Here is a 14,187-nt window from a genome sequence, read left to right on the forward strand (position 1 = left end):
GCACATATTACTAAGCAGAAGATTCCGCCTAATACTCCAGAAATGAAAAATGAGTCTTGAGATGCACCTAGATTTTAATTGAAGTATAAGCTGAGGAAATGTAGGTTTCAAAGAAAAGACTTTTCAGCTGCATAAAATACAGTAAAAATGAGCACTGAATAAGATTCAAGGTATGTAGGTTTGCAAGCATGAAGCCACGTTATGAGATTTGAATTGAAATAGTACAAGAGAGTTAGGCATAAAAACACTATGGTTTTGGAAGGGGAATCGCCTTACATTCTATTACTTGGTTGGTATTCTAGCAATGTTGCTTCAATTTCATTTGTCTTTACTTGAATTTTTAGCTGATCTTGCTTCCATTTGGACAACTGTCTGATTCTTTCAAATAATTCTCTCTCCTCCCCTCCCCCTCCCTCTCAACTACTGTTCTGAAAAAAAGAAGTCTTAACTTTTGTAAATTGAAACTACTGCTTAGGAATGAAGAGCCTAGATTCAATATAGAAGATATCAAATAATAGCAGTAAATATTGTAAAACATGTATAATTCTTACAATATTTATGCCTGTGAATAATTTTACTTAGAGAACATAAAACACAAAAGCATTTTAGTAATAAGGTCACAGTTGCCATGACAGAGATCACAGTCTGTTTTCATGGAAGAATAGCCCTTCTTTTGTTAATTTAAGTGTCAGTTTCTCATCTGGTTGGTTCACTTTGAAATCAGGAATACTGAGATCATCCTCTTCATACTCAATGCCTGATCCAAACTCTGCTTCTGCATCGTTTCCAGATCCATCATCATCTCCAGAAAGCAGAAAGGTGTCTGGGAGGTCTTGAAAGTTTTTCATTCTGAAATACGGATACATTTTTTAAAAACAAAATCATTATAAACCTTGGACATAATTTTGAATTTTTCTTTATCTCCTTTCCAGAAATAAGCTGGGGATTTACAAATTAACATTGTGATACTAAAACTGAAATCGGGAACTGTATTGTATGCCTTTGATCAGCCAAAACTAAGGAGAAAGCAAGATAGATGCTTGACTGAGTGTGTCTACCTAATTCTAGAGTATCCAGGCTACTTAGGGTCTTTTATTCTATGAGGGTATCAAGTGGCCTCAAGCACAGGGTGTAATTAGGTCACCATTTTTTTCACTAGCTATAACTTCGGCAGATGTAATTTTAACAGCTATAATCCATTTTTCGCTTATCCCTTTATTAGGCCAACTAAAAGACACATTTTTTTCTGTGCAAGCTTTTGAAATAAAATACTTCATCAGGTATGATGTTACATGGAGAGGGTACTAAAGCAAAGCAGTCTGTGTGCCATCTTAAACCATAATGAGGAAGAAATTACAGATACTAAAGCAGGGCTCATTAAAGCAGGGCTTCAGGCCCTTAGTTTGCTGGCAACAAGAGGGGCCATAAAAAACAAAGCCCTCTCCTTAGACCACAAAACTCTTTATTCCCAAAGTGTCTCTGTTCACACAATCAGTTTGTTATTGCTGTCATTCTTGAAACAATGTACAGTACTTACTTCCTTGTGGTGCTTTTACAAATAAAGATGGGGGGGGGCATGGCAGCTTTTTATTCTTTTGCTTTTGGTGGATGGTTTTTTTTTCTCCAGGCACAAATACGCACATTTTTAAAAAACCTGCCTCTTTACGTACATTGGCCTGACATGATGGGATTTTGTGGAAGAAATGGGGAATATAAATGTCATATATTCTCATAGATAAGTAAATATAGGTAAATAGGTTTTGTACGTATATGTATGTATATATAAGCAAAAGAAAGCAGGTGAACCTAGACTATAGAAGTGACGTACATTATGAAAGAACTGGCAGAGCAGTCAAAAAGAAAAAGATCAGCAGCACCAGAAAAAAAGAAAACAAGCACTATGCCCAGTCTAACTCTCATTTCTCACTGAGGCCAGCTTACTTTTATGTGCTGAATTTCTAGAATCCTCATATTGCATTTCTTGATGAGAAAATCCATTGAATTCCTACCTGTCGTGCCACTATTAAAGCGACTGGAGCTATACCAGAACAACAGAGCTGCTGTAAACATGTGCGTATTTGTGGAATGGTAGCAAAGATGTTCTAAGTAAATGCCAGTAAATTTTTACAGAAGTATGCTGCTAAAATTAAAGATATTTTATAGTGCCTGAGTAGGATAAAATCTTCATATGTATATGTCCAACATCATGCAAATGTCACAAACAGCGTATGCTGAATATACACTCAGTTCTCTCAAGATCAGTTAAGACTAACAATTAATATTTTAGAATCGAATTAGCTGTACTTACAGTGATGGATCAGCGTTGGGAGGAAGGATCATGTTAGCAGTCCTCCCGTCAGGAATGGCAAAACTCGGCCCTTGTTCTTCAATGCAGTTTGCAAAACGCGCATCAGGTCTGCACCTGACTCTCATGTAACGACCCCTCTGAGCAGGAGCCCCTGATGAAAATGTTTATATACAATATATTGACATAATTTACATTAACAATATCTTGTAATAATATGTTGACATGATAATGCAATATCTTGTAATAATATGTTGACATGATAATGCAATAATATCAAATACGAATGCATAGTTATCAAAGTCTATACAATTCACACTCTGTAAAAAAAGGCATATCAGAAAATTAAATATTAAGAGTTCCAAATAAGAGGGTCCTTTTGTCAAAGCCTGAGGGTATACACTGTAACCAAGCAGTGGAATGTCTCGCCTGGAACATTGGGCTTCCAAACTGTCTTGGTCCACAAGCTGCAACTGGGTACGGAAACATTTTTAAAATATGGTACCTAAAGATGGCAATTCTTGGGATGACAGCTGACGGTTTACAGAAAAGTAGCTGTGCTACTCTGTTTCAAAATCTATAGTTTTAAGCATTGTGGTACAAAACCACACCCAGAGTAAAAATTGTTATTCTCCCTTGTTTGTGTGCCAGCAGTTGGAAGTAAATTAAATGATCGCTTGGTCTTTGTCTAAGACATTAAAGAATGTTTAGTGTTTAAAACACTATAGAAGAGAATAAACGCATAGTGCTTTGACATTTGTTACTTTGTACATGTAGTTGACATGTATATCATCCTGAAACTTCATAGACATAGTTACTCAACCAATTAACTCATTTAACGGCTAGACCTATCAGCCTCATCCTAACACATACTTGACACTATCAACTGTCATCTACCACATAACTAACACCTATCAGTTATCACATATCTTAACATCTATCTGACTGCCAACTGCCACTTTAGATATCTATCTGGCTGTTAATCCTCTTAACATCTATTGGCTAATCCCAGACAGGTTCTGAATTGGTTAGAATGATTCACTATGCAAATACAATTTCCTAGTCCTTCCTATGTAAACAATTGCATTTTGCAAGATTCTATTGAAACAAAGAGTACCATATTTAGGCCACAGGTTTATATCCACAACGTACGTAGTCTGGTAGTATTGGGGACCCCTTCATGGATTGCTGCCTTATCATGGCGAAGGGGCTTAAGTAATTCAGAGAAGCTATGGGCTATGTGGTGCAGGGACACCCAAGACAGACAGGTCATAGTGGAGAGTTCTGACTAAATGCGATCCACCTGGAGTAGGAATTGGCAAGCCACTCCAGTATCTTTGCCAAGAAAACTCCATGGACGGAAACAAAAGGCTAAAAGATATGATGCTGGAAGATGAGCCCCTCAGGTCGGAAGGCGTCCAACATGCTACTAAGGAAGAGCGGAGGACAAGTACAAGTAGCTCCAGAGCTAATGAAGTGGTTGGGCCAAAGCCAAAAGGACACTCAGCTGCGGACATGCCTGGAAGTGAAAGGAAATTTTGATGCTGCAAAGAAAAATACTGCATAGGAACCTGGAATGTAAGATCTATGAACCTTGGTAAGCTGGATGTGGTCAAACAGGAGATGGCAAGAATAAACATTGACATCTTGGGCATCAGCGAACTAAAATGGACGGGAATGGGCAAATTCAATTCAGACGATTATCATGTCTACTGCTGTGGGCATGAATCCTGTAGAAGAAATGGAGTAGCCCTGATAGTCAACAAAAGAGTGGGAAAAGCTGTACTGGGATACAGTCTCAAAATGATAGAATGATTTCAATATGAACCCAAGGCAGACCTTTCAACATCACAGTAATCCACGTTTATGCACCACCCACCCATGCTGAAGAGGCTGAAATTGACCAATTCTATGAAGACTTACAACACCTTCTAGAACTGACATCAAAGAAAGATGTTCTTCTCATTATAGGGAATTGGAATGCTAAAATAAGGAGTCAAGAGATAAAAGGAACAACAGGTAAGTTTGGCCTTGGAGTTCAAAACAAAGCAGGGCAAAGGCTAATAGAGTTTTGTCAAAAGAACAAGCTGGTCATAACAAACACTCTTTTCCAACAACACTAGAGGCGACTCTACACATGGACATCACCAGATGGGCAATACCGAAATCAGATTGATTATATTCTGTGCAGCCAAAGATGAAGAAGCTCTGTACAGTCAGCAAAAACAAGACCTGGAATTGATTGTGGCTCTGATCATCAACTTCTTATAGCAAAATTCAAGCTTAAACTGAAGAAAGTAGGGGAAAAAACCACTGGGCTACTCAGGTATAATCTAGACCAAATCCCTTATGAATACACAGTGGAAGTGAAGAACAAATTTAAGGAACTAGATTTGGTGAAAAGAGTGCCTGAAGAACTATGGTTAGAGGCTTGTAACATTGAACAGGAGGCAGCAACAAAAACCATCCCAAAGAAAAGTAAATGCAAGAAAGCAAAGTGGCTGTCCAGTGAGACCTTACAAATAGCAGAGAAGAGAAGGGAAACAAAATGCAAGGGAGATAGGGAAAGTTACAGAAAATTGAATGAATACTTCCAAAGAATAGCAAGGAGAGACAAGAAGAGACAATGAACTATGCAAAGAAATAGAGGAAAATAATAGAAAGGGAAAAACCAGAGATCTTTTCAAGAATATTGGAGATGTTAAAGGAACATTCGGTGCAAAGATGAACATGATAATGGACAAAAATGGGAGGCACCTCACAGACGCAGAAGACATCAAGAAGAGGTGGCAAGAATACACAGGGGAATAATAACAGAACGATCTGGATGTCCCGGACAACCCACGTAGTGTGGTTGCTGACCTTGAGCCAGACATCCTGGAGAGTGAAGTCAAATGGGCCTTAGAAAGCATGGCTAACAACAAGGCCAGTGGAAGTGATGACATTCCAGTAGAACTATTTAAAATCTTAAAAGATGACACTGTTAAGGTGCTACACTCAATATGCCAGCAAGTTTGGAAAACTCAGCAGTGGGCAGAGGATTGGAAAATATCACTCTACATCCCAATCTCAAAGAAGGACAGTGCCGAAGAATCTCCAACTACTGTACAATTGCACTCATTTCCCATGCTAGCAAGGTTATGCTCAAAATCCTACAAGTTAGGCTTCAGCAGTATATGGACTGAGAACTCCTAGAATTACAAGCTGGATTTTGAAGGGGCAGTGGAACTAGAGACCAAATTGCTAACATGAGCTGGATTATGGGGAAAGCCAGAGAGTTCCAGAAAAACATCTACTTCTGCTTCATTGACTACACAAAAGGCTTTGACTGTGTGGACCACAGCAAACTATGGTAAGTTCCTAAAGAAATGGGAGTGCCTTATCCATCTCCTGAGAAATCTATATGTGGGACAGGAAGCAACAGTTAGAACTGGATATGGAACAACCGATTGGTTTAAAATTGGGAAAGGAGTACGACAAGGCTGTATATTGTCCCCCAGCTTATTTTACTTATATGCAGAATACATCATGTGAAAGGCCCGACTGGAAGAATCCCATGCTGAATTATTTGCAGATTTAATCTTTCATCCTCACTTTGACTGTATTTACTGATTATGCTGCAAACATTTTGTTGCATTTTTTTGCTGATATTCACCTGGGTTTCACCACATTTATATGGCAGTATCTTTTCAGACCCTGATGTTGGGAAAGCATGGAAGCAGGAGGAGAAGGGGACACCAGAGGATGAGATGGTTGGACAGCATCATCGAAGCTATGAACATGAATCTGACCAAACGCTGGGAGGCAGTGGAAGACAGGAGGGCCTGGCATTCTTTGGTCCATGGGGTCATAAAGAGTCGGACACGACTAAACAACAACAATCTTTTCTGTTGGTCTTCAGCTTCTCAGAAAGGGGGAGAAATGATTTTATTAAACAAAATAAAATTTGGAACCACAATCAAAAAGTGGACATCTTGATTTTTTCCCCCCTTCATGGGTTGTTTTGCTTAACAGGCTCAGTTTATGGTCAGTATTTAATTAAGAAAGGGGTTTCTCCCTTTCCACCATGCCATTAGTCAAGGGTTTCATGCTCAGTTCTCACTGAGCTGCTTTGGGGATTAATCTCTTATGGAACAGGTTCACTTGTGTAGCCTTTCGGTAGTTTGGCCTACAATTCTCATCAGCTCTAGCCAGCACAGTTTCAGCCAGGAGAGGGAGGTTGCCCTTTGCTCTCGGGCACTAACATCCAGGGCATCAAAATCTAGAACCAAATCTACCGGTGAGTATTACGAAAATAAACAGCAACACCTCCCAGTCCTATTTACTGTCTTCTTTTTTCAAAAGAGCATCTGCTGATTTTTTTTTTGAAGCGCCCCAAATTCTCCCCCCTCTTTTTTTTTTTAATGGGGGCTCACACTCACTTCATCCTGATGCATCCTGAGTGGGAAACAGTGCCATTTGCTTTAAAGGCCGAGAACACTGATTATGACTCCAGAAACCAGCATAGCTGATGATGAGGGATTGTCAGAGCTGCGATCCAAAAGCCCACTGTTATCCATCTTTGCCTTATGCCATTTTATCTATATGTCTGTAAATTTTGGAGTACTCTGGAGTTTGCAGACACCTTCCTCTTGCACAGAGATGATTGCGGTTTTGGCCACATAGGAAGGCTCTTTCTTGAGAAATTCATTCCCAAGTTTCATGTTAGAACATAGGATGTATGTACAGTATCTAGTTTGTTTCACTATGAATTGCATTTTCTTTCAGTGTTTTCGAGACTCCAAACCTATACAAATTTATCTGGGTGATTAGACTAATTAAAGTAATACAGTCATAATGAAAGTGAGCATCATTTGTCAGTAAATATCCTCTGTGGTAATTTCTAAGGAACAGAACCCTCAGTTTCTTCACATTTACACACACTTCCTTTTCTACTAGCAAACAAACCTAAAGCTGTCACAGAGGAAGTTGGACGGCTGATCCAAGACATTTTGTTGCCTGAGCGGCAAATGCTACCCACCAACCCACCCCTGTGAAGCTGCATAATGCTATAGTCCAGACAAGTTGTTTGAGACAGAAACGTTCACAAAGTCTTACTAATCTTGTGAAAACCTACAAATGCTTCTTTCTCACTGCCTTGCTGTTAAAATCCGATCTTAGTAAATTAAATAAGTACTGTAACCATTTGCTGGTTGAGGTAGTTGCCTCACTCTGCTTAACAGGAGCATCAGACCCGATAAACTAAATACTTTTTCAAGCATCTTGCAATTTAATGTTTAATGCCGTAAACAGACCAAATAAAGTCAATGGCCTTGTTTACATAGCACTTCAAGCCAAGAATCCTGGTTTAATAAATCACCAGTTAAGAAACCAGGAAGAGAAAATTCCATATTACATATGAACCTGAATTATGCAAATCAGCAACAAGCTCTGTTCGGTTTCAATAATCTTCAGTGTCCATTTCAGGTATAACATAAGTCATTCCCTTCTTTCTTTTCTTTTTCTTTTTTGCTTGCTTTCAAGAAGGTATGAATAAAGAGGGCGCAATCAAGACTGCATGTGCCAACATGGCACTCATATACATTGTGGTTTATTAAGCCTGAGCAGTTTAAAAGGATGTGATAGTGAGATATAACATAGAGGGAATATGGTTAGTATACCATTTTGCTCTCTCTGCAAACCAAAGTTTTGTTCCTAATCCAACTACCTTCAAAAAGACAGGTTCTGGAAACAGTTTAGACAACTAATTTAAATTCTTGGTAGAATCTGCATGTAATGTTTGCTTAGAAGGTGTTTGCTTAGAAGGTAGTCTATAATGTAGGGTTCCTACAACAGTCGCTTGCAAGTAATTACTGTTAAACTCAGTAGAACTTATTTCTGAATTAACATGCATAGGCTTTAAATCAGCTGCAACAGGTATGTATAGGTGCTGTGAAATTTATATACTGTATTCCTGACATAAAACAACAGTGTGTTAAGTATTTTTTCTTAATTAAAAGTTTCTACAATTAATCTCCCGCCGCCCCATATATCAAATTAATTTCAGTATTTAAGCAATATATAAATGCTGTTTACTTCAGGGTCAAATGTATGGCTTCTTTGCTTCTAGAACTTATTTCAAAGTCTGCATGTTCTACAGCTTCACCAGATGGAGACTGCAACTTGGTGTTGAAGTATTATGACTTCTTCTTCTTGCTTCTTACATAACAATATGTTTCTCTAAGGTGTTTTCTGAGAGCCACATAGCTGCATAATAAATGTTTAATATTTACTCAGTTGTGGCCCACAGCTTAGAGCCCTTGTCCAGCATATTTTGTTCTTTTGAGAATGTAGGGCCTTTCCTCCTCCTTTTCCCCACCCCGAACCCCATAGATCCACTCTTGTGGAATGCTGCACAGAATCGGATGAGCCATTGCAGTGCGCAGTGGACACGGGTGGCCCAATTCCCTTCTGACAAGCATAGCCCATTTGGTGACCTTTGGCAGGGAGAAGGGATGGTGGACTGTTCCCCTCTTGCACTGGCCCAACAAAGGAGAGCGCTTGAAGCCCTTTGAAAGAAAAGCAACAGCAAAAGGCATTCTGCACCAGCAACACAATCCTTACTTTCTGAAACAGCAACTTGCAGTTTAATGGACCTTTTTAGCCAATTACATACAGTGGACCCTTGACTTACAGACGGCTTGACTTACAGACTTTTTGAGTTACAGACTTCTCTGGCCGCAAAATTTAGGTTTGACTTGCAGACTGAGATTTGACTTACAGACCAGAAAAAAACCAAAATGGAACAAAAACGGCCTGTTACGGGATTAATCGGTTTTCAATGCATAGGTCAATGGAGACTTGACTTACAGACTTTTTGACTTGAGAACCGCCTTCCAATATGGATTAAGTTCTCAAGTCAAGACCCCACTGTACACTTTTAAAAACTGAAACCTTCTGTAGCCGTGCATTCCTGCTGTGTCGGAAGAGGAGTGCAAGTCTCCTATTTTAAAATTACTGTTTATGTATAGGCTTTTCACAAGTATTTCAATAAAATTTCACCAGCAGCAGCACCAACTGCATCACACTAGAACAGCCGCCCGCCCTCCCAAGTACAAGAGGCTTTCACTCTAGTAGCAACATTACCTCCACATTCCTACATGGGGGTTAGATATTCCACTACATAGGGTAGCACTAGTATAAATCGCTGAGCATCATAGTCAAGAGAAGAGGAAATAGTCAAGGACAAGTCAATCCCTACATTTTAGATTGCAATTCTATTCACTTAAGCAGGAGTAAAGAGTCCCTGAACTGAGAATTACTTTTGAGCAGACATGCATAGAACCGCACTGTTAGTCTTATGTGTTTTTTTTGCTACATAGTCCTACACAACTTAATGAGATTACAAAAAGAACAGCCACTTGCAATTTTACCTTGTACTATGCATCCCATAAAGAGGATTACACAGAGAGCCACGAAAATCCTCCCATTACATCTGACAAGCATTTTTGTTTTGACCTGGGTACTTCCACACTCCGCCAACCGTCTCGGCTATTTTGAAAATGTGACAGGAGAGTGATTGCCCTAACAAAAGGTTTATGAAACCTCAAACCCAACCCAGGACTTGCGTCACAACTTCCTGAGCTCGGAAAGTGACACATCCAACATCAAAACTGAACTTTTTTTCTGAAGTTTTCAAGCCACTTGTCGCTGAAAGAACATTAGCTGAAGGCTTCCAGTACCTACTTATATGTTCCTACTTTGAAATAAGTCTCTCCAAATTCAGAGGGAGATGCTAACCATCAGTCATTCATAGGAATGCAGCTTTAAGTTTAATTTTTAAAGAAATTAGAATTAAGTATCACAGTTTCATGCTGCAGTCCTATAGTATTAGCTGGAGTCTGAGGAGACTTCATAAGACTTAATTATTTGCCATGCAAGTAATTTTTAACAAGTTTTTGTTTTCAGGTAAGTAAGGGTCCACCCGGCTGACTTTACAGTAAATTATTTCATAATGAGATGAGCAACATCATTAACTAAATAATAATATTAAATATATACAGCATAACATAGTAGATACTGTATTTGAGTAATAGTACAGTATTATTGCTTCTTCTTTTTACTGTCTTAGTTCTTGTAACCCATCATGAGAAAACATATTATGCATCATAGATATATGGTATTAAAATGTTACTACTGTACTCCTGTCATGCTTCTTAGCTTCCTAGGGTTGATTGTCTCTGGAAGGAAAAACACTGAAGCCTTCCAGCTTCTTGATCATTTGTTTTCAGGACCCTAAATAGGACAGTGGCACTTCACCAAAATACTCTCAAGGAGAAGTTCTTGAGCGATGAGCCTGGTTGCAGTCTAGGCATTTTAATGCCTAGTTATATCTTTATAACAAACCAGACTGCACAGATGACCCTCGTCAAAGTGAGACATTAGCTAAAGTGAGGCAATCACGTCAAGTGGGTCAGTGGTAGAACAGACAGCTGCCACCACTCCTCCCCATTCTCCTCCAGATTGCCAAAGTGTTTCCCAAAGCTCACTAGCTTTTTCAACAATGCCTGACTGCAGCAGATCCATACATTGTAGAGTATACAGTAATGGAGAAACAATAGCGTTCCCCTTGGGGCAGCAGCTGCTTTATCTTTCACCCTCTTCTTCAGCTTCTATAGGTAATATAAGAGAGTTGTCACTGCCGCCACCACCACTATTCATGCTGCCACTCTTCATAGGGACCCGGAGCACATTGCGAAAGGGGGTGCACACTTTACTTCCTACCATAAGAGCAGGAGACTTAGTGCTTTCTTGATCTCAAATAAAGAGATCCCATTAAAACAGGCCTAGAAGATTCCTAGATGGATAACAACAGAGGAAATGTCGACACAGGACATGGTCGCACTGGATTTCTTGTGCCATCTTCCCAGCCTGTATTTCTTCACCAAACTTCTGCTTGTTGTCTCTCTTTCAAAACATTTCTTGTTGGGATGTGTGGGTATTTGAAAAGTGCAAATCATAATGGTGAAAGGCAGGTAAATGAACAAAGTACACATTTCTGACATTAAGAGAGGAGTTAGGATGGCAAATTTTGAACTGGCAAGCCTACTAACCATAATACTGTTTTATTTTAGTTTAACATCTTTGGCTGTGAATTCATTTGTCACTCTAGTAGACTGCCATTCATTATTCAGAGATAAGACAAAATATGTAAAAATGTATTTCTTCCTTTAATAAACAGTTAAGTGATTCTGACAGTTTATATGTGAGATACAGAGCCAGTGTGATTTAGGACAGTGGTTCCCAGCTTTGGGAAGCCTTAGCTCTGCTGGCCATGGTTTCTGGGAGTTGCAGTCCAGCACACACACACACACACAGAGAGAGAGAGAGGGAGGGAGGGAGGGAGGGAGGGAGGGAGATTCTTTCAACTGGGGCAAATATAGGGACAATATCAAGCAACCCTCAAACAGGCCATAAGATAAGGCTTATGGGAGCAACCATATATTCTCTGAACTTCCTTCACAATCAAAACCGTTCTGTCACCATTACCATAAACCCATCTGCTGTTTGAACAATTTCAAATAAGAAAGACGAGGCAAAGACAAAAAAGCACATGAACAGGAGTTGTGGAAAGGACCAATGTGAATTATTTCTCCTGGTTCTTGTTTCCTATACTGTGTATATTTTAGTCTGCAGAATCTTGTTAGTCTGTTGCTGCAAAAATAAGAAATGTTATACAAAAATAAGAAGGCCTTATGTTCCTTCAAAGATTAACCAATGTAGCTAATGTGGTGGGCTGTAATCCACAAAAATGTATGCCAAAAATGTTGCTTCCCTAGGGTTTAAAAAATTAGATGCAATAAGCAGCCTCTGTGGGAAGCTAATTGGGCAGAATGACTCTGTAGCTTCAACACTGTAGCAGTTTCCTTTGTGTCATAGAAAACTTTTGCTGATAATAATATTGTACTTTCCATGGAATTTCTTCAAATTGTGAAAGAAATAAAAACCATATATCACTGTAACAAAGTGATACACATACAAAAAGTTGGCTTCTCCAGCAAAAAGCATGCTATATTTTCCTGGCTGGTTCTCTCATTTGGTTCTGGTATTTAAAACTGTTTTTTAAATCCAAGATCTGAGGAGCAAAATCAAGTTTGTGGCAGCAGTACTTGAGGATGACAAATGAAAATGCATACATATACATGTTATAAATAGGAGAGGGAATTCATGCTAACAATGAACCCCCTCTTCTTTTATATGAATTAAACATAATATGTGCTGTAGTAAACCTAAGTCGTTGCAGAAGGTATTTAAACAAATAAACAAAAATCAGAATGGAAAGGTTTTTTTTGGGGGGGGGGGAGGTCTTACTTTGACTATTGACACTAGTTCCTATCCTGCATTGTGTGGACATCAGGATGTAATGTTGCTATTGTGGGTGCCAAGAAAGTTAAACAAATGCTCTTTGACCAGAAGTTAGTCTCCAGGACAAAAATGGCTGAGGATGAGTGACTGGGGAGAGGAGTGTAAGCCAGGGGAAGTTTAGCACTTCCCCATACTTGCCCGTACAGTGGTAATATAGCCTTGCCTCTCCCGATCCCACTTTCAAGGAGTTCAGGAGCAGGAGCAACAGCACCACCACCACTAGCCTTGCCTTCTATGGCGACTTTTTTGGAAATGAACATAGTGTGGGTCTGGCTCACCAGAAGGGGTGTGGGCATGGAATCTTTAGGGATATGTTATCCCCCACAACCACCCTTTGGCATGCCAGGTACATCACCTTGGGTGGATGAATGATTAGGCGACATCTTGCAAAAAGACGAAGGAGTGAGAAAAAGAGGAGGGAGGGGAGATCCATCTGGGGAAAAAAAAAAAAGAATGTGCAGGGACTAGAGGATCTCCAGCCCGGAGAAAAATGTAGCAATTGCCGATATAGTCTTTGCTTTGCCTTTTAATATTATTTATGATAAAGATGTTCATAATCAACATAAAAATAAACAAGCAGCAAAATTATATTTCAGACTCAACTTTTCCAAACAGAAGACTTGAGATCCTTCTCCATCATTGATTCCTCCACATGATGCCTAACATCATAGCCCAGTGACATCAGAATAGGCAGTCTCCTTTCCTTTTGCATTTTGCAGGCAATAGCAAAAAACAGGCCCACTGGGCACAGGAAAAGTCAGTTTTAACATCATGTATAAAGTACATAAGGAAAGGACTGAAAGGCGATTCCATGAGAGATGCAGTCAAACACCATTTTATTGAGTGAATAAAAGCTTCTCTAGATCATGCCCACTCAAACTGGTGAAAAAAAAATACAAACAAAAATTCAGTAACAACATTATTATAAAATTTCAAATAAAAAAGGGAGAAGTATAGAATATTTTTAAAATATTTTTTTTAACATAGGGTAACAGGAAAGAAAAAGGGATTGAGGTTAAGGGGAAGAGGAGAAACAATGACATACTAACATCCATTCTATACATATTGCCATATCAAAATTCCACATTGCTCTTTTTTACTATTTTCTGCCTTCCAGATTTAAGTTCTCATTTTAATGCATGTTCTTCAAGTGATGTCTGATGACTCAAACCATTTGCAGAATAAGTCCCATTTTTCAGTTGCCTTTTGTAGAGGACAGTCCTTCATCACTTCTGATAAAATGTCCATTTCCGCTGTTTCCCATATCTTCTCTATTAGATCTTCTTGTTTCAGTACCGTCAGACTTTTCCAGTTTTCGGCATAAGGAATTCCAGCTGCAGTAACTATGCATATAACTATATACTTCTTTGCCTTATCTATGTTATCAGGTATCATACTTAATAGAAACATTTCTGGGGTTAATGGAACCTTACAAAGCAATATTTGTTGCAGCACAGCATGCACTCTTTTCCAGTACT

General features: G+C 39.1%; 1 protein-coding gene across 1 annotated transcript; it reads right to left on the reverse strand.

The window, feature by feature from the left end:
• Positions 1 to 56: 56 nt before the first annotated feature.
• Positions 57 to 11,754, reverse strand: SRGN (serglycin). The gene is made up of 3 exons (XM_078390835.1): positions 9,718 to 11,754; positions 2,309 to 2,459; positions 57 to 849 (listed from the first exon to the last, which is right to left on the reverse strand). Exons 1-3 carry the CDS (start codon positions 9,788 to 9,790, stop codon positions 639 to 641), a joined length of 435 nt encoding a protein of 144 aa, XP_078246961.1. The 5' UTR covers positions 9,791 to 11,754; the 3' UTR covers positions 57 to 638.
• Between the last annotated feature and the right edge of the window lie 2,433 nt (positions 11,755 to 14,187).

The sequence above is a fragment of the Pogona vitticeps genome, chromosome 3, assembly GCF_051106095.1.
Source record: "Pogona vitticeps strain Pit_001003342236 chromosome 3, PviZW2.1, whole genome shotgun sequence".
NCBI lineage: Eukaryota > Metazoa > Chordata > Lepidosauria > Squamata > Agamidae > Pogona > Pogona vitticeps.

Coding starts and splice junctions, on each gene's coding strand:
- SRGN (XM_078390835.1), bottom strand. CDS start 9,790: ATGCTTGTCAGATGTAATGGGAGGATTTTCGTGGCTCTCTGTGTAATC. Junction 2,460..9,717: donor TATGGGATGCATAGTACAAG/GTAAAATTGCAA, acceptor CATTTTCATCAG/GGGCTCCTGCTCAGAGGGGT. Junction 850..2,308: donor CCCAACGCTGATCCATCACT/GTAAGTACAGCT, acceptor TCCGTATTTCAG/AATGAAAAACTTTCAAGACC.